The sequence below is a fragment of the Sinocyclocheilus rhinocerous genome, unplaced genomic scaffold, assembly GCF_001515625.1.
Source record: "Sinocyclocheilus rhinocerous isolate Xijiao unplaced genomic scaffold, SAMN03320098_v1.1 scaffold1973, whole genome shotgun sequence".
Lineage (NCBI taxonomy): Eukaryota > Metazoa > Chordata > Actinopteri > Cypriniformes > Cyprinidae > Sinocyclocheilus > Sinocyclocheilus rhinocerous.
This window is the reverse complement of record NW_015635062.1, coordinates 58,411-82,107: the sequence shown is the minus strand read 5'-3', so window position 1 is coordinate 82,107 and position 23,697 is coordinate 58,411. Positions and strand designations below refer to the sequence as shown.

At 37.2% G+C, this 23,697-nt stretch overlaps 2 protein-coding genes across 4 annotated transcripts in view; one reads left to right on the top strand and one right to left on the bottom strand.

Annotated features, from left to right (window-relative positions):
- Positions 1-1,727: 1,727 nt before the first annotated feature.
- crfb2 (cytokine receptor family member b2) lies at positions 1,728-14,715 on the bottom strand. 2 transcript variants are annotated; one of them, XM_016560850.1, is made up of 7 exons: positions 14,500-14,715; positions 11,901-12,033; positions 10,312-10,484; positions 7,528-7,676; positions 6,218-6,368; positions 5,559-5,668; positions 1,728-3,486 (listed from the first exon to the last, which is right to left on the bottom strand). In XM_016560850.1, the coding sequence occupies exons 1-7, from the start codon at positions 14,546-14,548 to the stop codon at positions 2,827-2,829; spliced, it is 1,425 nt and encodes a 474-aa protein (XP_016416336.1). In that variant the 5' UTR covers positions 14,549-14,715; the 3' UTR covers positions 1,728-2,826. The 2 variants fall into 2 exon arrangements, with proteins under 2 accessions (XP_016416336.1, XP_016416335.1); XM_016560849.1 differs by lacking the exon at positions 14,500-14,715 and adding an exon at positions 14,069-14,462.
- Positions 14,716-18,578: 3,863 nt separating this feature from the next.
- The window catches only part of crfb1 (cytokine receptor family member b1), a 39,622-nt gene continuing 34,503 nt past the window's right edge, over positions 18,579-23,697 (top strand). Inside the window, exons 1-2 of one of the 2 annotated variants that reach the window (XM_016560846.1) lie at positions 18,579-18,708; positions 19,442-19,513. The gene's annotated coding sequence lies outside the window, so the exon portion shown is untranslated. The remainder of the gene's footprint in view (positions 18,709-19,441; positions 19,514-23,697) is intronic. The other variant, XM_016560847.1, reaches the window with a different exon arrangement.

The window sequence follows — 23,697 nt, the reverse complement described above, 5'->3', positions numbered from 1 at the left end:
GGACACGGCATCAACAGTATGGTGAGGGGCGTAACATTTCCGTCACACGCTTGAGGTATTCGGCCAATCACAATGCACTGGATAGCTGGCCAATCACAGCACACCTTGCTTTTCAGACTGATGAGCTTTGTAAAAATCGACGCGTTTCAGAAAGGCAGGGCATAGAGAAGAAACAATAATGTACAGTATGTGGAAAATAATGTGTTTTTTTTAACCTTAAACCACATAAACATTTCATTACACCAAATACACAAAATAATGTTCTTTTTAGCAACATCATATGACCCCTTTAAGTTTTACTTGATGAATACTCTATTTAAAGTAGCCTGATTTTTATCTAAAAATGTAGGATGTATTCTCCATCTTTTCCTTGACCTTACAAAGGTTCATTCAGCTTTTCACCTTTAGATGTGAACTAGCTTATTTTGTAAAGCTGCCATAGTTTGTCCATATCTGAAAAACTGCATAACTTCAAATTATTTTTTTATTATTTGGATTGTCTCCAAATGTCTGTCAACTCATGTAAGTATACAATTATACCAAAAGACAGTGATTTTATTTACGATACAGAAGCATCATCCGTTGAAGTGAACATAGTTGGTAGTCTGGAATTTAGTTCATACAGGCTGCAAATTTCGGCCGCAAACAGGAACTTTGTTTGTAGAGAGGGTTTTTGTCCATAGATTTTTAATCTTATAGCAGACACATGCAAATGAATCTCAACTCCGTTAATGTAGTAATGTAAGCATAAGCACCCAGCTAGTATGCAGCTTTACTAGGCTTCTTCCACCTTAGGCCACAATTTCTTGTGTCTTTCTCTCTCTTGTGGAGTAAGGATTTCCATAAACCACATCCCATTTTCCAAACTGCATCCCTGACTATGCTTGAGACAAATTGTACTATGACGGCACACAAGGTAGATTTGAAACAACATCACTCTTTATTAATTAGTACAATTAATTTAGTATATAATCATTTATAAGTAATTGTTAATGAGGGATGGAAGTGAAAAATGCCTTATATGTTTTCTTTTACAGATAAAATGGGCCAAAATGAGATTTAACACGCTGAAAATAAACAAAATTAACAGTAGTTACTAATGTGGCATGGAATTGTGGTTTGATCAGAATATCAACTTGCTGAATAATTATGCACGCACTATACTGTACAGCAACTAGTTGAAAATTAATAGTAATAATATTTCCTGCAGCGAATCTGCAAGAAATTGTCTTACCACGCTGCTATGTTTTGGGAGGAACAGTAATGTCTTGAAAAAGGCGGTTGCTAACAAGGGGCTAAATGAGACTACAGAGGTCGTCGCCGGGGCCATTAAACATCATCACACACAGAACAGGAATCTCATCTACTCAGTAGTGCTCTTTTACAGCCTCGCTGGATTTATAATCACGCTCTTGGAAACTAATCAAACCCACTGGAAGGCAAGCCTGCAACCTTTAGCCAAAAAAGCATAACGGCTAATGCTAATGCTGCAGCAGGGTTGCCACTTGCCAGGTTTTCACAAGAAATCCCGCCCAATTGCTACTCAAAACTAGCCCAATCGCGTTTCGAGGGGGTCCACAGTTAAAAATCACGTTCCGGAGGGTAAAATACACGTTTTTTTGGCGGGGTTGCCCTGCTAAAATTCGCATTCCAGGGGATAAATATCATGTTATTTACACTGGTTGGGAAAACCGCGGACTTGGGCTACTTTAACACTGTTGCCGCGGGTTGAAGCGACTCCGATAAAGTGATATTTAGCCCCTGGAGTGCGAATTTTACCAGGGGAACCCTGCCAAAAACGTGTATTTAACACCCCCCCCACAACACGATTTTTAACAGGGAGCCCCGATGCTTTAATGAGGGAAAGAACTACAATCCCATGAACCATTGCAAATGACAAATTAAAAATTATCCATTTAAAGTTGTTGATTGTAGAAACAATATCCCAGCAGGCACCTTGATATCAGTTTGAAGTCAAATATTAGTCAAGACTTGATCAAGATGCTGTAACATTATTTTAGATGCCGATTTCTTTCAGTGGTAATTGAGTGAAAATAGGAAGTTAATCCAACACTTTTAAGTTCATTAAAAATCTATTTTCCTATGGAGAAAATAAAGTGCTTTTTTACTTTGAGAAACGGACTGTTCCACTCTATAGTGCTGTTACTGGCACTGTGTCCACCAGAGAGCTAAATTCTCATCAGTAATTTGATTATTACTAGTACTACTATTACATTTGAATTAGAGAGCTCTCCAGTTTATTTCTTACTATTAAGAATTCAAATTACAGCATTTTACATTTGTATTCTTAGTAGTAAAAACTCATATTCATTTGATGAAAAACAGTTTTGCCATTACACCCATTTCCAAATCCTGCCTGGCCCGTGGTGCTATTAATTGCATTCACATTGTGTAAGAATGACCACAGGACTGAGATGACAACTTAGATGTTTTGTTAATGAAAAATATTTCATCACTACACTAATTCACATCTTCATTCACTTGGAAATGCCTAAGAGCATAGTGTTTCCCCTAAGAAAACTTGGTGCCGGGTCAACATGTCTGCCAGTAAACACTTGTTCCTCATCCAGACAAATAAGAGTAATACATGTTGGTATGCCATGATCTCCATCAGACTGAAATGCGTATTGAAAGATAATAATAAGAATAATAATAAAAACACTTAAAATACGAAAAAAAATCAATAAAGTATAAAAATACAGTATACATCTCTCTGTATTAGCAGAATTTTTAGAATGCTTGCGTGTGCTTTTAGATTCCCATATCTACTCCAGTCTGTAAAAGACTGTTCGATTCCTCAGGAATCTAATTTCGACTTAAGTACCCTAAATCATCATCATCATCTTCTTCCTCTAAAACGTTCATCTGAATGGACTTTTGAGAGTTTTGGGACTGTGAATCAGAAATCCAGGTGGATGTAGCACAAGTCTGTAACAGGTGCCGAGGACATGAGTCCTGCACATCTTCCGTAGTGCAGGTTTTATCAGGTTCAGCTTTATCAGAAACTCCTCCTAACATCACAGAAAACAGGTTTACATCTGCACTGCTCTCTCTGTCTTCATTCTCCACGTGTGTGGGAAAAACAGAACTTAAATTCTGACGTGCGCTTGCTCCTTTAGGGAGCCTAGGAGAGGCTGTTGGTTCAGTATGGATATGGCTGCCTTCGAACACAATCAGACTACCACTCTGAGCATCTGTGGAAGACGTAAGGCTTGTATCTGGAGTTTGATTCATAAGCAGAACAGAGCTAGAGGACATTGGAAAAACAGAGAGTGGGGAACCTTGAGTGTCCAGATAGCGTGCCGCTAGTCTCTCATATTTCAGAACCTCCTCTGCCTCTTCTTCCATGTCATTTTCCTCTCTGTTTGTCTTTATCTTTTCGATGGAGTTTCTCTCCTCACAGAGATTGTTAGTGTATTCACCAGCAGTGACAAGAAGAACTTTATTCCCACTCTGAAATGAACTCTGGAAAAGAACACGCATTAGTGATTATGTCAAAAAATATATATATATATATATATATATATATTATTCTTAAAAGGATTTGGATTTATGATTTATGCAATGTCATGCAATAAAGTACTTTGAGAAAACTTGCCGGTTGAACCAGTTTGTAAGTCAATTATTTAAAAGAAATTACAATGCACAGTATTAAAAAAATAAATTAAATACAATTAATTAAATGAAGAGTTCACCCAAAAATTAAAAACTTTACTCGCTTTCAGGCTACCCAAGATGAGTTTGTTTCTTCATCCGAACAGATTTGAGAAATGTAGCATTGCATCACTGTCTCAGCAATGGATGCTCTGCAGTGAATGGGTGCCGTCAGAATGAGGGTCCAAACAGCTGATAAAAACATCACAATAATCCACAGCACTCCAGTCCATCAAACCCCTTAACTGTCACCGTCCCACCTGTGGGACATTTGGCGCTCTTTTTTTTGTTGTCTTTTTTCTCTATCAAATCTTTTAGTAATCATCATAAATCATGTATCATTTGAAAGCGTAGAAGCCCAAGATTCATCCTGTGAAAACCATTTCGAAATCAGACATTGCGTTACCATGGAAATGGTACTTTAAAATCTTTTGGCGGTCTCCTCCCCCTTAGTGGGCGGTGTCAAGTGTCATATTACAAAATGAATTACGGTCTTTTAGAATCAAAACTTTTTATAATCTTGACAAAAATCATATCATTGGAAAGGTTATTTTGAGATAGAAGTAATATTGATAGAGCAATCTAGACATTTGTGACAGAAAAATGCTTAAAAAAAAATTCAATGGAGTTTGGATGGCACCTGGTGGCTGTTTGTGGTATAACGCCCTAAATAAAATCTCACAGGAACCTCAATTTTTTTCATATCAACATCAAATTTGGAACGTAACTTATTTAGACATAAGGCTATAATTTTATACCAATTTTAGAGTAAAACCTGATATGTAAAATATTTATTATATATAAAATAAAATAAAATTAATATAGTGCATTTTCTTTACAGTAAATTTAAACTACTATAACTTTTTGATACTTAAATTTTTTGAATTCCACTTTTGCGATAATTTGCTGATTTTCTTCTTTAAAAAGAGACCAACCTTATGTCTGTATTCCAAAGTGTTCATAAATTACAACAATTTAAGTTTGGATAGTGCACCTGCATGCCTATTTTAAAAAATGGGGGGTGACAGTTAAGGGATTTTAACATCTAATTAAGTGAAAAGCTGCGTGTTTGTAATAAACAAATCCATCATTACAGTGTTTTTAACTCAAACCATTGCTTCCGGCTGAAATTCTCCGGTGGTTTCGTCTGAACTAGTAGAGAAATATGCACAGATTAAGAAATGTCTAAAATAGCTCAAAACAATGTTGGTGGATTTTGATGTGACAGGACAAAATGGAGGAAGCCTTATATAAAGGAATAGCACTGGAGTTATGACGGATTATGGAAGTTAAAATGATGGAATTGTTTCTTACAAACACAGCTTTTCACTTCACAAGATGTTAATTAATGGGCTGGAGTCATGTTAAATAACTGTGATTATTGTGATGTATTTATAAGCGGTTTGAACTCTCATTCTGACGGCACCCATTCACTGCAGAGCAGGGGTGTCCAATCCTGTTTCTGGAGGGCCAACGTCCTGCAGAGTTTAGCTCCAACCAGCTCCACCACAGTTGCCTGGACGTTCTAGTGAGTCTGAGGACCTTGATTAGCTGATTCAGGTGACACTTCTGGACAGTGGCCCTCCAGGAGCAGGTTTGGACACCCCTGATGCAGAGTATCCACTGGTGAGCAAGTGGTGGAAATTTCTCCAGATATGTTCTCATCTAGCATTTTGAATGGCCTGAGGGTGAGTACATTTTCAGAACTTTTAGGTGATCTATTCCTTTAGAACCTTTCTGAAAACAGTCATTTTTGTGAAGCTAAAGCTCATTTTAATATACCTCTGCTTAGGTACTTTAGTCACAAACTGAGTCTCTTGCATCTCTTCTTGAAATGAAAAATGTCTGCCATGACCTTCCGAGCTACAAAGGACTAGACTTACCAGAACTGAAGGAAGATCTCTTTTTAGACAGAAACGGTGAGAAACAAATCTTGGTGTGCACATCACTAACAGCACCATCAGCAGACACAGGATAACAGAGATAATGGCATCTAAAACAAATATACAACACTGGATTTGAGCATACTTTGGGGCAAATTCACTAAACGTTTACATGTTCAGTATTTCAGCTGTGTCTAGTTTAACCAGTTTTCTAGCTAAGGGCGCTTTCACACTTGATGCCATCGCTTGGTCCAAACTAGAGTTCAGTTCAATGCAATGCTTGGCTTTTTAGAGCTGCTTTACAGCAGAATTGAATTTTGTTTGCATCCTTGAAACATTATTTTGCTGTTTAACACTGTAAAGCTGTTTTACACAATCTCAGTTGCTATATAAATAAAGGTGACTTGACTTGATGATTTGCGATACGATACGATATGAATTAAAGTGCTTTCACATTAGCACTTTTGGTGCGCACCTCGATCTGGTTAGCAGTCTCTTGCAATTCATCAAATACAAGAACAATCAGAGCTACTGAAATTGAAACTGTTGTCAAGGACATGATTAGTTGATGCATTATACTTAGCCACTACATTTTTTTAATCTATAGTATCAACGTAATACTGTTGGAGTCTATTGCATTTTGTAGAAAAATACGGTACCTGAAACATTTGCTCTTTCGTGAGTGGAGGCACATACTGCTGGTCTATTGGGAGGGCTGTGATCAATGATACTGACATTCACACAGTACCTTCGGCCAGGGGCCAGGTCCTTTAGGGTCACATTCTTTAACCCTTCAGTATCCACATGAAACTATAAGTGAACACAAAGAGCAGTAAATACAACATTTGCAGTTGTTGAAAAGTTTACTTTCATTACACTACTGTAAAGGGCAGCGATTAACCGGATGGGTACCTAGGGAGATGTGGCCGTTGACTAATGCCACAGCCGCAGTAATTTCTTGTACAATTTTATTTTCAAATGAACTGGCATCATGATTGTTTTATGGTCTGAAATAGGGCTGCACGATAAATCGCATGCGATATTTAACGTGCATCTTATCAGTAAAGCCGGTTCTGTAATCAGCGGTAAATCTCCATCATGTGCGTGCTATCACATTGAGCAGCATTTACTACACAGAGCCGTTGTTCACTGGCAAGCTGCGCAAAACCACGTTCATAATCGTGCGATTTTTTGCGCAGCTCGTCAGTGAACAACGGCTCTGTGTAGTTAATGCTGCTCAATGTGAAAGCGGTGATGGAGATTTACCGCTGATTACAGAACCGGCTTTCTGACAAGATGCGCGTTAAATATCGCATGCGATTTATCGTGCAGCCCTAGTCTGAAAGTATGTCTTCTTTCAGACCATATTCCATAGTGAAAAACAAATGATTAAGGTTGTGATGATTAAAGGTTAAATTTACAATATTAAATTCACAATTCTGTACGTGTTGTCACAGTACCAACATCTCATTATAGTATTGGTAGTCATGCATGTACATATTTAAGAAAAATATGTTATGTTTACATACTAAATATATTTATATATAATATACATGTAAATATTTTCAAAATATATACTGTATGTAGGGCTGATAGCAGACCTCATAATACAAATGTTTCATCCGTTGCTTTGGTAACGCAAGTGTTTAAATACAGTATGGGATACAGCGACCGTGTAATGAGGGAAGATCAGATATTTCTGTTTATTTTGCTCAAATACTGTAGCACAATTGGCCAGCTGCAGAGAGAAACTAGTAGCCAAGTGACCAATCCTGAGAGGCAACTTCACTGCATTCTAGCAGCACGGTTTCAACAGCAGTTAGAACCGTTTGTAATCGTTCTGTGCTGAAACAAGCTCAAGAATAGCTGGAACTGTTCCTTACCATTCTTTTCTGGAACAGTTCCTTATCATTCTCTTATTATCTGTTCAATTTACCCAAATTAAACCATGACCAGTTTGTTCTCTCACCTCTGCTCTATCTTCACTGCTGACCATCAATCTATAGTAAAACTTGAATGAATTGTAGACGCTGTAGAGATTCTCAGCAGGTGCTCTGAGACTTATACAGAGCGACTGATTACATGTAGTTACTGTCAGCAGCGGAGGCTCAAAGGTCGCTGTAAGAGAAAAAAAGAAAAAGACATAAGACAAAAGACATAAAAGAAAAAAAAAACATGCTGAAAGAGACATTCTACACAAGTACCACATGTGATTATATACATACAGTGGTGTGAAAGTTTTTGCCCCCATCCTGTTTTTTTTTTGTTTGTTTTTTTATTATTATTATTATTTTTTTTTTTTTGCATATTTGTCACACTTGAATGATTCAGATCATCAAACAAATTTTAATATTACACAAAGATAACCCGAGTAAATACAAAATGCAGTTTTGAAATAATGATTTAATTTATTAAGGGAAAAAAGCTGTCCAAACCTGGCCGTATGTGAAAAAGTAATTGCCCCCTAAATCTAATAACTGGTTTTGCCACCCTTTGCAGCAACAACTGCAATCCAGCGTTTGCGATAACTGGCAATGAGTCTTTCACATCGATGTGGAGGAATTTTGGCCCACTCTTCTTTGCAGAATTGTTTTAATTCAGCCACATTGGAAGGTTTTCGAGTATGAATGGACTGTTTAAGGTCATGCCACAACATCTCAATCGGATTCAAGTCCGGACTTTGACTTGGCTGCTCCAAAACCTTAACTTAGTTTTTCTTGAGCCTTTCAGAGCTGGACTTGCTGGTGTGTTTTGGATGATTGTCCTGCTGCATAAACCAAGTGCGCTTGAGCTTGAGGTCACAAACTGACGGCTGGACATTCTCCTTCAGGATTTCTGATAGAGAGCAGAATTCATGCTTTCATCCACCACCATGTTTGACTGTTGGGATGATGTTCTTTTTATGAAATGCTGTGTTGGTTAGTGAAATTTAACTCAGCTTTCTAAAATAATGTGGTTAATCACAGTTCTTTAGTGATTTAACAGGAGGGGGCAGTTAATTTTTCACGTAGGGCCAGGTAAGTTTGGACAGCTTTTTTCCCTTAATAAATGAAATCATCATTTAAAAACTGCATTTTGTATTTACTTGCATTATCTTTGTGTAATATTAAAATGTGTTTGATGATCTGAATCTTTTAAGTGGGACAAATATGCAAAAAAAAAAAAATAGGAAGGGGGCAAAAACCTTTTCACGGCACTATATATAATGTGATATTGTCTATCAGATTACTTTGACATCGCTAGCTTTATAATCTAAACCACTAGAGCAGCGCATTAGCATTTCGCTAGCCTGTTAAATTGTCATTTGTGCTTGAACATCTCTTTTCTCTCTCTCTCGCGCTCCATCTTTTACAAGTTGGAATCAATCACGGTGAGTCATAGTCAAGTCAAGTCACCTTTATCTATATAGTGCTTTTAACAATACAGACGGTGTCAAAGCAGCTTTACAGTATTAATAGGACAGTAGTGTGTCAACAATGCAAAAGGACAATAGTAAACACTCAATTTTCAAATTATCATTGAATTCAGTGATGTCATCATCCAGCTCAGTTCAGTTTAAATAATATTATTTGCAATCAAGTTGACAATATTGCTGGATATTAAATGTCCCCAACTAAGCAAGCCAGAGGTTTATAGCTGCTACTTCTTTTGTTGTCACTTGCACTGCTTGCCACATGTTTAGTGTAGCCTTCTCTGTCAGCGGCGAGGGATTCACATGTGATAAATGCAGGGGGACAGTCAGGCTAACAGAGAAGATTTCAGAACTAGAGACACACATCCAAACTTTGCAAGTCTTAGCAAGTCCCGCACAACTGAACCGTTCCAGTTGCAGAGCCCCACCGCAGGGCGACTGTGAGGCGGTAGCTGGATGTCTAAGTGGTGCCCACAGAATAACATAGGTTTCATAGACAATTGGAGGAGTTTTTGAGTTTTTTTAAACCATGAGAACCAGACAAGTCTTCTGCACAGACCCTATGGCCAGCTTCGATTCCCCCCACCAAACGCTGGCTGATATATCCTGATTTTCAAAGGAGAAGAAACTGGATGAACTGTTCTGAAAGATATCAGTCCATAATCTTGTGTTACAGCCTGGAATTAAACCAAATCACGTTGGTTTGTCTGGCCAAAGGAGAACCGCTAGTGGAACTTGGGTTTCTTGCCAATGTCGCTGTTTGGCTTGCTTAGTTGGGGACACTTGATGTTTGGCAATATTATTGACTTGACTACACAGACACTATTGGATGAGAACTGAACTAAGCTGAGCAGGGGTGCATTTCACAAAAGCACCTATAGTCGCAAGTTCCGTCGTTACCAATAGAGTTCAATGGAACTTGCGACAATAGTAAGCTAACAATGCTTTTGGGAAACGCACCCCAGTTATTGAGTCAAACTGAATCAACAATGAACTGATTTCAACTGAATAATGACTATTGTTTACTATTGTCTATCAAAGCTATTGGCTTTGAAACAAACTGTATTGTATAAAGAGTTTGACCCATACAATGTTTTTTTGGCTATTGCTACAAATATACCCAAGTGACTTGAGACTGGTTTTGTGCTCCAGGGTCACATATATAAAGGTGCCTTGCCTAGACTTGATGTATAAGACCTGTATAATTAACCCCCCTAACAAGTATTACAGAAGCTTTACATTAATCCAAGATCGTAACCATGGGGCATGTTTTGTGGTTCATGTAGGCCTATAAATAAAAATAGTCCAAATAAAAATCACAGGAAACTGTCTCTCTCTTACTGTTATAAATGGGTTTGAATGGGTTGCAGAAGGAAGATGGTGAGGTAAGGTTGCCCAGAGCAGCAGACACACTGACGTAATAGGTGTCTTCCAGATCAGAAAAGGCTTCTGTGAGATTACACTGCAGAGGAAAGGTCACCTTTTCACACTCCTCCACCACCACCTCGCCCCCACTGTCAACACAGAACAGAATCAGAATCAGAATTAGCATCCATTCAAATTGAACTGAACTTGTATTTCCAACGTGCTCTAATGAGTTTTTATATGTATTTTTACATAAAGTGTGGAACTACCACACATTTACTTACGTCTGCATAGACACTGAAACGTACAATAGTGACATCTAAACATAATATTTACATATCGATAACATCTAAAATGTAAATTAATTTCATATGAGCAACTTTACAGAATAGGCTACATGAATACTAAAATTGTTTCATTATAATTTTGATTATATTGCATTCAGTTGTCGTATAAATGGCATTGTTTTCTATTTAATTTTTTAAAACGTAGTTTACTCATTTACTTAATATGAAATGATAACATTTCATTCTATTCTGTGTGACTTCTGTGTGCTTCCAACTCCTCGCGAAGGATTAAGTTACTATACTTTCTGTAATCGTTTAACCATTACTTATAATGTAGTTTTTATTTTGTTTGCTGTGGGACACACAAGGCATGCTGTGACTGACAATAGAACCATAAAATACACAACACAAAAATCACAAAAGTAATCAGTTTTGTGTGCTATAATCCAAATCTTTAGAATCCAAACGATTGCGAGGAACAGACCCAAAATCCGTGCTCGTTACAAATTCATTAACTGCCAAATCAAGAAGCTTTATGAAAGGTTTTACAGCAACGATATCAAAACGCTCACTGGCTCTCGCCTGCTTCGTCACAGACTGTGATGTGCGTTTAAATCAAGTGTGCCTCACATGTCCTGAAAAGTGAAGCCAAAACTATTTTGCTGCAGTATAGCTCATAAACTCTGCCCTCTCTATGTAAGTGATGGACCTGAGCTAAAGTAAACAATCAAATTACACTTCAAATCAATTTCAGTCACTTTAGGTAATTCACACTGATGTATGCTCAAGTATATTTCAAGTGATTAAGAACTTAAATGTTGCTGTTACTCACACAAAACTAATATATCCTACCAGAAAGTACTGCGACCACAACACATTGTCGCTTGGACTACTTTCGGTGTAGTTCTTCTGACATTGTTGCAATACATAATTTCATATGTCTGTCATGTTTAACTTTATACTGTACATATTTCTGAAAAATGCTTTTGGTTAGGTTTAAAGGTAGAAATAGGAATAGACTCTCAACATATCTTTATAATGCTGTATTGTTTCTAAAATCCTGCATATTTCCCTCTATTCACCTTTATTTATATAGCGCTTTTAACCATACAGATTGTGTCAAAGCAACTTTACAGTATCAAATAGGAAAAAATAGTGTCAATGCAAAAGTGGAATGGAATATATAAAAAATTATATATATTATACATTCCAATTAGTAACCAAATTTCTTATTTCTGCGTTCTATTTTGCCATGTGTGAAAACAGTACATCACATACTTGAGTGCATGCACGCTGACTGTATAGTGGACACCATCGGGTGAGCCTGGCCCCATTTTCCAGGACAACAAATGGACTAAATATTGTGAAGACAGGACCAGATGTACAGGGGCAGGTAAGTCCATGCACAGTCCTAAAGAGGGAAAAATCAAAACATTTAGATAAACTTATGAAATACAGTAACATTTTTAATTCATTTTTTAGAGCAGTCTAATACCATCCAAATGTTTTTCACCTTTATTGCAACACAGAGCTCTATAAACCAATGCATGTCAAAGGCCACTGTGATGGGAGAGGATGTGATTGCATTGTGATTAGGGAGGTAGTTCATCACACTTGATGGGTTTTGTGTGTTCACGTTTCCCAGTGATAATAAAGTGTTATAATAAAATTGGATAAAAAGACGGTTAGGTCCAGGTCAGTTCATTAATCTATGCCTTGGGAAATGAAGCTGAACACATTTAAATGATGAGGAGAGTGAGTGACAAGAAGAGATTTGATGTTGTGTTAAGAAAATACAAGGAGTATTTCTTGTGATTCACGAGTGAGCCGGTTTCTATCACAGAGAACAACGTCCTGGTGAAAAGGAAAAGTCTGGAACACCGTGACTTTGGTAAACAGCATCGAAAAGTCATGGGTATACTTCCTAAAGAACTGTCACGCAGACTGCAACGTTTCATTTGAATTCTATTCTGGTGGCATACAGTGCCGAAATTATGAAAATTGTGTCTGTCTAAATATATATGGACCTAACTGTATATATTTGGACACTGACACAATTTCCATAATTTTTGGCACTGTATGCCACCAGAACAGAATTAAAAATAAAATAATCAAGATGAAATTGAAGTGCAGACGTTAAGTTTTAATTCAAGGGGTTGAACAAAAATACATAATATGCTTTTATACACTACCATTTTTATACACCCTACATTCATACATTCTCATCAGTCATTACTCCGGTCTTCAGTGTCACATGATCTTCAGAAATCAGTATAATATGCTGATTTATTATCACTGCTGGAAACTGTTGTGCTGCTTCGTATTTTTTGGAACTTGTGTGATGCTTTTTTCAGGATTCTTTTATGAATGTAAAATTAAAAAACAGCATTTATTCAAAATGGAAATCTTGTGTTACAATATACACTACCGTTCAAAAGTTTGGGGTCAGTACATTTTTTTCTTTCTTTTTTTTTTTATGTAATGAATACTTTTATTCAGCAAGGATGTGTTAAATGTATAAAAAAAATGATAGTAAAGACTTATATTGTTAGAAAAGACTTTAATTTTAAATATATGCTGTTCATTTTAACTTTTTATTTAAAAAATTATCCAGAAAAAAGTATCACAGTTGTAAAAAATAAAAATAAAAATATGAAGCAGCACAATAGTTTCCAGCAGTGATAATAAATCAGCATATTAGAGTGATTTCTGAAGATCATGTGACACTGAAGACTGGAGTAATGATGCTGAAAATACAGCTGCGCATCACAGAAATAAAGTACATTTTAAAGTATAATAAAACAGAAAGCCAATATTAGAAATTGAAATAATATCTCACAATATTACAGTGTTTCTGTATTTTTAATCAAATATATACAGCCTTGATGAGCACAAGAGACTCCATTAAAAAACATTAAAATTTTACTGATCCCACACTTTTGAACACATACACACACACACACACACACAGACACACACAGACACACACACACACAGACACACACAGACACAGACACACACACACAGTTGGTATAAAGAATCCCTTTAAAATAATCACATTTTGTTGAAAATCTGTGAAATAACTGCAAATTAACTGAATTTAAGCAGTTCTGCAAAGAAGAGTTAGCAAATATTGCAAAGTCTAGATGTTTTATTTGTATAAAAATATATATATATATATACAAATCTTGATTTTCGAGATTTAAAAAAAAATAGACAATTTTCAAACAAAAATAGCACACGTATTCACAGAATAATACACATTCAGCTAGGAAAGCTTTGTTTTGTGAGTCTGTTGATTTGCCATGGAACCCCCCTTTTACATTTTACATGGTGTGGTCCATGGCACAATAAACTATAGCCCAAATGAGAATTTTTGGAATCTAACAACACTAATCAACAAGTTTTAAACAGAAGAGCAAATATAGATGTAATAGCATACTTACCCAGGTGAAACAAAGCAATGGTTGTTAGTATCCTTGCTATTACATACATTTTGCAACGCTTGCGTGATATTGATCAATCAGTTGTTTCTCATCTGTTCTCCCAGAGACATCCCGTGATTTATTTTTCACAGGCTTTATTCCCCTTTCTCACATAATACTTTTTAAATACTGCCCCATTATCCACGTTCTTTTGAAATTGCACAAATAATCCATAGTGCATTCACACACTTTCATTTTCTTTGTTCTTCTGCTGTTTCCGTTTCTGTCTTCCTGTTGTTTCGAGTCTGAGCAGAGAGGGTCTAAACTTGGGGAGATATCAACCTCCGCGGCTCTACCATGCGAGAACTCATTCACGTGTGCCTTGATAACCAATCACATTAATTACAGCCTTAACGTCAGTGAAGCAAAAGTCCATCACTTTTTGCGCATACCATAGAAATTAATTAACCCAGTGCCGTAACTTCTGATATAAAACAGCATTTCCTCGGTCTAAATATACGCTCTAAATGATAGAGCAGTCCAACACGAATGTTTAATGGCAAGTACGGTTATGTTGATGCTTTGCATATAGGCTGTTGATTCATTAAATTAAATAAGATGTGTTTTTTCCCCACGAAAGCAGTTTATTTATTCAGCGTGGTGAAGCCGCTCCTCCACACACATCCTTTAAAAAACATCTCTGGTCTCCTCCGCGGCGCGCTGCATAGCCTTGCTTTAAAACAGCTTTGTCTGACGACATCATCAAGGGCGTGGTTTGTTCGCAAGATCAGTGAGCATGCGCGGTTTACACGCGCCCTGTCAACCGTAAAATAATATCATAAAATAAAACAACATAAAATAATAAATGTAAAATTGAATATTAAACATATTAGAATTACAACCAACAAATTGTATCTATTTAATGAGTACAAATAATGTTATCTAAACATATTTTTATTATTATTATTTCTTTGAAATTTAAGAATTTAATAAAAAAATTTAAGAAGGGAAAATTCTTTGTCTCAGAAAATGGAAAAAAGTAAGCTGTCACTCTTGATTTTTGGATATGACATTTGTCCAACAGAACAGAATCAGTATTAGATCATAAAACAGCATAATGTCTTAGTTTCTATCAATTTAATTATTAAAATGGGTAAAAATAAGTTACTATATGACTATATGAATAATACCTATATGACAAACTGACTCCACACTGGATTCCCCCCGGAGGTATCACAGGCTCTGGATCTGAGCCACAGAACGGATCAGAGTCCACTTACACAGTGTGACGGATCCAGAACACATAGGATCATGGATTTGGACCAGATTTGGCTCAGACCCGTATCTGCTAATGAAGCAGCTCCGACCCATTTTGTTATTAGCAGGCACATGCACAAACCCAAAGATGTGCTCAAGAACCTACCCTTTTGGCCCCTGCCCTTTTTTGCCAGACTTCTCTCTTTTTTATTTTTTTTTTCAATTTTATAATTTAGTTTTCTTTTAAATATGATTCATGGCATCAGTTCTTAGCCAAGCATGTGCCTCACATCTGCTCCTGCAGTGTATCATGTTAAGTGTAACTAAAACACAAAATTAATGCTTTTGGCCACTGACGATATATTGAGGTCTTATGATGTGAATCGATTAGTCTGTGCGAGAAAAAAAAAAAAAGAAAGAATATTATTTATAACATTATTACCTGTAATGCAAAGCCTCAGGCAAAGGGTCCAGAATGATGTCCGGTTCACAAACAATGCTCTGTATTGATTACTGCTTACTCCATAAAATAACTTTCAAATCTTGTTACCCACTTCCCCTTATCCCAGCTGCACTGGAACTGCTGCGTGGAGCCACCATCTTCAGCAAGCTTGTCCTGCGCAGCACATTCAATCTAATCCAGATGCAGAGTGGGGACGAATGGAAGAACACCTTTGTGACCCCTACAGGCCACTATGAATATCGGGTAATGCCACAAAGTAAGTTTGCCTTAAAAAGTGGTGGTTGGGCTCCGGCTCCAGCACCGATGGAAAAGCGATAACAGTTGGTGCGTTCAAGTCATGACAGATAGATCGTATTTACGAGTTGAACGCACATGAACGGCATCACAAAGTCATTATTACGAGTGGGAAACTTGATTTTCTTTAAGCCCCGAGTTTCAGAGTTGGGTGCGTGTCAGTGAGAAAACGTGTCGGATGCAATGGACGCAGCCGAAGACTATTGATATGCAGTGACTGTATTGATGGTAAATTTGTTGAAATGAAAAAAAAAGATAACTTTTTTGTAATGTACAATAAAACTATGTGTTACATATACAAATTATTATAGTATTGTATAATTATCATAAAATATATAATGATTCCGTTTACATCACCATAAATTGAATAAAAACAGAAAAAAGCAAAAACACAATGCACATTCTTCATTCATCATTTTGTAGATGTAGAGTTAAAAAAAAATAGTTGAATTTTATGTTGAAAAGTTAAATCGCCATCATGTTCCAACCAAAGTGATTTGAACGCACCTGACATCGTAATTACTCAACTGGTAAGTACAAATGTCCCAGGAAGACTTGAACGCAGAGTATTAATCACATGCACCTGCAACTCAGGTCTCATCATGAGCATAATAAAGTGCATACACCTTCAGTAGTTGTCTGGAATGTCAAGAGAACACACACTTACCTACCTAGAGACTTACCTGGAAGTAGCCTAACCTACTGCAGCAATGCTGTCTCTGTCTTCTAGTAATCCAAGACTTCTTCAACACATTTTCTTGTAATAACGATATGCTTCTGTTGTAATAACGATATAATGTGTCGTTAAATTGGTATATTTTCTTATAATAATGACATATTATATCATAAAAACAATGTTTTCCCCGTGATAACGAGATATTACACTGTTAAAATAACATTTTGATGTGACATTATAAATAGGCCTTTATCACAGTCCATGTGTCATCACATTAATAAGTAGCACAATCGAATTTCCACCTACACTGAATTATACATTGACTTAGGAAAGAAAAGTAAACAAACTTGGTCGAACTTGAGGAGGCTGGTGATGTCCTCCTCAGCGGAGCAGATGGTAAAGTCTGAGCCACAGCTCATAATAAGTGTTCTTTGCCATCATGGTCATTTATTTGCGGTAAAAGAGCAAGCGCTGGTCTATCTGGGTTCATAAAACTATTCAGTCTCGGAGTCAGCACGGCAAGTACCACCTTATGTGCACAGAGGCATATCATAAAATATAGGAAAGTTGCTGACCGCTAAAATTAAACTTCTCCTCCATCTTGCCTCAACAGTCCACTACAGCAGAGGTCTTCAACCCTGTTCCTGGGGACCCACTGTCCTGCAGAGTTTAGCTACAACCCTAATCAAACACACTTGAAGCAGCTAATCAAGCTTCTCAAGATTGCTTGAAAATACACAGGCAGATGTGCTGAAGCAGGTTGGAAATAAACTTTGCAGGACAGTGGGTCCCCAGGAGCAGGGTTGAAGACCTCTGCACTACAGAATGTAGTGACAGATCATGTGCGCTCCACTGACTTTACTCCTATTGGTATTTGCATAAAATTAAACATATATCAACTTTGGTGTGTCGCTGGACACGCCCACCTCCTATCACCAACAGTCAATGTCGCTTGTGTCACTGGAAATAGCCAGCTCTGTTGAAATGAATGGGATTGTGTTGCTTTGTTGCTGCGTGTCACTGGTAGGTTGAATGCAGCTGACTGGTCGTCACTCTGTCAATTGGACGCTTACCCAGATAGCAAGTGTGGGCTGAGTCTGGCTTACATTCGGAACTTCTGGCTTAATTCTGATGCGGTTTTTTTCACAGTCTAGTATCAAACATCATTTGGCTGAGCTCTGGCTGGAGTTTGGTCTGCCAGAAAAAAAGAAAGTAATCGGCTGAGGGTTTTGATTAGCTGAATAGTAAATAAAAGATCTCTGGCATGAATGTGCTTTACAGTAAAACAACCTTGTGTAAGATGCGTCCGGTGTTACTATAGTTTTGGCATTTATGTCCGCCACAAGGACGCTTGGTTTTTGGTATGATTACGGCGCCATATTCGATATATGCATTTCCGCGTCTACCTTTTACGCGAAAACAACGCGTAACCAATATGTATTCGATGCATTGTTTACATGTTAAAATTCACGTATATTTTGAACTGTCTGGCGTTCAATAATTATATTGTAACACCGGGCATCGTTTGTGCTGAAGTGATCTTAGGCTGTTACTTGATATTAAACAAAGGGAAACAAAACAAAAGCCCCAAAACATATAGAGTCTGCTTCTACTATAGGCAATTATTATAATTTAGTTCGCTTACACACAAGTAACCTATTTGTTTTTCTTTTCAATGAACATCACATGACTTCCTGCCTGTGTCAAGTGAACTTGAGGCACGTGTTTTTCGAGAAGGGTGTTGCCTCCGCTATATCATCTAATTCGGTAGGTGGCGCTGTTACAAAAGCTATAGGGTCCTGGAAATGCGGTCCTGAAACTGCAGCCTCCGGTTGTGCAGGTGTTTTTCAGTAATGACGTTAGGAAAGCAGATTTGGGAACTTCCTTAAACGTTTGAAAACGTTCACTTAACGTTAAATTCTGTGCGCTCTCGCTGACAAAAGGATAGGATATAACATCACGGATTTACAGGTACTGTGAAGAGCTTTTTAAAATGTGTTTTTAAGTGAGTGTTCAGAAACAGTTGGAACTTGATACATTTCACTTGTAATGTTTCAGTCGTCGCACAAAGTAATTAACGTTAGTTGTTTAATAAAAAAAATTCATTGATTTGCAAAGGCAACGTATTCCGGACATCATATAACATATATATTGCCATACGTCTATATTATAGAGACGCTTCAATATAATTTTTTATCTTTGTGGACCCTGAAGGTTATGAAATGTATCCAAGATACTAATACAGTTAAAGGAATGTTTATTATTGGAAAATAACTAATAGAAATGACCATGGACTGACAGCTCAACCGTACGGTAGAGTTTTATATAAAACATAAATTTAAAAAAAGTGCTTGGGGCTATTTATTAGATGTCCACTAATAAGAATTTTAAGTTAAATATTTTTTTCATTAGCTCCTTTTAGGGGTGAAAGTTAATACTACTGTGTTTAACATTTTTTTTATATAGTTAGCTTTTTTAAAGCAATATGGCGTTACTGTGGTACAGTGATAGTATAAGTGTAGTATGGTTGTTTGATATAGCCTTCTGTACGATGTAGATATACAATTATCATCATTTTACATGATGCACCAATATACTTAAAGGAATACCATGGAGCTACATGGTACATTTTCAAGAATCAATGTTAAGACATTAATTTTTTAAGTAGCCTAGTGTTAAACTGTTTTTCATCTTCCTTGCATAGATCTTGTCAGTCACCATGGTGTAGGGGTGACTTAAGAATCAGGTGAATTCATCAAGATCCCATCCACTAAAGGTTTTTATTAAACCTCTTTGAATGTAATGTGTACAAGAAAATACTTTACTTTTCTTCTAATGGGACACCTGTGATTTGTTAATGTGAGGTAGTTGATACTGAAGGCATCCTCTGTACAGTATTTCTGTTGTATATTACTCTTTGGCTGTTAAACACACTTGTGATCCTGAAGTTCAAAGACCACTAACTTTAATACACATGATCAAGGACATGATTTTTACATCATTCAGTTTTTGTCGGCAATATTTAAAATATAGATGTGTGGCTAGGCAACACCAGTCAAGCTGAGGATTTTAAATCCAAATATCCTTATAGGTATATTAAATATAGGCTATAAAACAAACCATACAGTCACAATTACTGCTGACCTAGACATTTTATTAAATTTATATTTCAACTGAATAATATTGCAAGTTACAATAGAAGTTATCAAACACTACCACTTAATAACACAATGGATTTTGCAAATGTGTGTGAATGAAAATGCATATTTTTCAAATGAAACAGAACTTTGGGCTGAATTATGGGCTGGTGGTGGCGCTTGAGACATTATTGGTAATTCACTGTTTCAGATTAACAGTAATGAAGTCTGAGATTTGTGTGTGAAATCTACATGCTTTTTATGTTCGTTTTAACTTAGAGCGTCATATTTTATCTGAAAGTGACTGATGGCCATCAAGGAGAGTTGTGTGAAAAACCCTTATTTGGAGCTGGTTTTATTTTTTATTTTTTTTAATGCAAATAACTAACCTCAGGCATGCAGTCGCTCATTTACAAGACTGCAGATTCATTAATGTTTAGAACAAGGTTAGAAACATATTCAATTTCCTATTAATCTTTTAGTCTGCATTTACATTGCATAATGCACATATATTTTCACAAATTATGTTTTTGTCTCATCCATTGCTATGGTTATCACTATGGCAGTCATTGCAATTCAAGAGTGAATCCCACATATTTATGAGAATGTTGCTCCCAAAAATTTGTATGAGGATTCAAATTAGGAATGGATCATATATAGTCTAGAACAGTGTTTCCCAACCGGGGTGCCTAAAATGTTAAAAAAAGCAGCTATTATATAATATCCATTTCTGATGTCGCCAATAAATAGAGATGCACTGATATTCCGGCTGCCGAAAATTAGTTCACCGCTCAGGATTCACTTTCACGTGGTGTGACGCTCTGCGTGTTATCCCGCTCTATGCGTGTGTGCTCCGCTCAGTCGCTCACGGCCCATGTGAGTGCTCCACTCGTATACCGTTCATGCTCATCAGAACAGCAAAGTCCACTCAAAAATCGAGCCGACAGGAAACATCGATGTAGTACAGTATTGTTCTGTTTGCAATAGCCCTACTGTGTGGTAAATGGGCAACTGGTAACGCTGCCCTCTCATTCACTGATCTGCTAACCGTTATGCTCACGTGTCCTCTGATAATAATAGCTTTCTAGGATTAAACATTATTTGGATAATTGATAAAAAAAAAAATCTCTTAATAGCCCTACAGTGTGTTAGACCTACCTGAAAAACTAAAAAGCAATTTATTTCATTTGTTGGCCTATCGTTATGTTTTATTTGTGCTATCATTAGTAATTTTTTATTTGTTCTTATTTTATTATTAACTGCTTTGCCTCCTTGTCATTTTTTATTCAATTCAAAGTTTTAAATCAAGCTATCTCGTGCTACTGCAACAAAATTACCCAACTGTAAAAATAAAAAAACACTGTGTGAGCAAATGAAAGGCACTTTACTTCCTCGTTGCTCCACGTTTGCCCTCTGCTTATTTTGTTTTGGATACATCACTCGTTCCGCGTCATCAAATCATGTCGCATAGCGTCGCATCTTGTCATTACTTCCTGTTTTTGGTTCTTTTAGAAGTATTTGGTCCATGTTGCGTTCATATATCATGTATATATGTAGCCTACACGCAAGAATAAGGGTGCCGCGACTAAAGAAAGGTTGGGAAACACTGGTCTAGAAAGTGTGCAAATAGAGCTCCCTTTATAATCATTGAAAAGGAAAGGAAAGGACATGTGGCCGAGTATGGTGTCTCATACTCAGAAATTGTGCTCTGTGTTTCACCCATCCAAGTGCACACACACAGCAGTGAACGCAAGAATGAGCGCGCTTAGTCCAGCAGACGGCATTAGGTGTGTTTGACTTAAAGCAGCGCTGAGCAGACCGATCGGTTAATGGGTGCTTTGATATCATACACCTGCAGCGCCACTTTAAGTCTGTGGTGTTCGGTGAGTTCCGTCACGATATGTACGTCATTCAAGCCAACCAATCAGGTTGTGAATGTATCACTATGCCTTTAGGTTCGCTGTCTTTAGGTTTGCTGTCAAAAATGCCAATGTGAACGCTAAGCGGACCAGGACCAAATGTATCATTTTCCTTTTTGGTCCGGACCAAATGAACCAAACGAACCGAACTACAAGTGTGAACACACCCTTAGCGGTCTCGGTCTTCTTGTTTGGTGCGCACCAGGGTTCGGATGGCAGCATTCACACTTATTCAAACTTGGGGGTTTGGTGCCTTGCTCAAGGGTCTCACCTCAGTTGTGGTTACTGAAGGTGGGAGAGAGCGCTGGTCATTCACTCCCCCCGCCGACAATCCCCGTCGGTACCAAGACTCGAACCCACGACCCATTAACCGATCGGTCTGCTCAGCACTGCTTTAAGTTGAACACACCTAATGCCGTCTGCTGAACTAAGCGCGCTCATTCTTGCGTGTAGGCACCGCACTAACAGAGCAATCGCACCAGAGTTCGTTTTAATCGAACCAAACATGACAAGTGTGAACACACCCTTATTGCAGAGAAAACAATAAGGATCTGGTCTAACCTAGTAGTATATTGTACCTGGAGTAATGTATTCCCTATTTATAAGCTCACTTTTAAAATTGTATGACTGTCTGATGCAGTGCATAATGAATTCGACTTTGTGTAGAAGTGACACCTTTAGTTCAGTTTAGTCTAATTCTTTAGTGCACAAAATCTCCTTTCTGTTGACAAATGGAGATTTTGAAGTCCTTTTCTGTCTCCTGAACTTGTCTCTCCAGTTCGTCCTTGTGGCTCTTCCTAGATTTCTGAAAAGAGGAAAAGGCAATACATTTTCCCCTAATAAAACATTTTGTGACCTCCCACAGAGACTGGAGATTGTTAGCAAATCCACTTTTTAATGAACTAATTAAGGAGGTATACAGTTGTGGTAGTAAAATTTCATCATGAAGTAAGGATGTATTAAAGTAGGCAATGAATCAATGTATGAGTAGCTCTTGTGACAAGCTGAAAAGAAAGTGTAGTCCTTAACACCATAATTCCTTTATCGCTAAATGACACACTGTAACTCATTTTAAAAAGTCATACAGAGAAGACTTGCCAAATAAGGGATTATGCAACAGTATTAAAGTTGTACACACATGACTGTGCATACATGTACATTGTACGTGTGTTTGTGTGTTACAGTCTGTATAAAGTGTTCTCCCAACATTCGGCTGTACCCTTTCTATGGCCTTGGCCATAAAGTCATGACTGAGAAATGTGAAATAAGAAACATGCCTACATCCTCCCTATACCCTTCCACCATGCATCCTTGCATCTCTTTTTTCCGGCCACTGCCCCTGTATATTTCCTTGTTGTTTTTCCATTGTCAGAATTTGTAACACTGTGCTGTGCTCTGTCTATATATGCTTGCCAAATAAAGCTTCATGACATGCATCTCTTGAGTTATTTTAGAGAACTGGTTGATCATTGGTTGATCTAACGCTTTACATTTCCCTTCATTTACCTGCACCTTCACAAGATATACCTGCGCAAAACATCAGTTCAGGACACAATTACAAAAAAAAGTCTAATAGAAATGTTTTACAGTTTATGACAACTAGTTCAAACATTTTGCATTTAATAACTTATGCGAGTAACTAATACCTAGATGTTTTGGGGGGTCAGACACACTCAAAAAATGACTCTCTGGCTGAACATGATTCAATCATGGACAGTGGTTCCACGTGTTTGTACCATGTTATTTGGACATGAATAAATCAAGTTATTAGGACATGTCTAATTTTAGTTGAGTTTACTCAGTTTGCTTTAGTTCATCCTACATGAAATATCTGAGTAGAGATAATGTTTACATCATGTAGAACCACTGTCCATGCAAGTTCATCCAAAGTGTTATAAAAACAT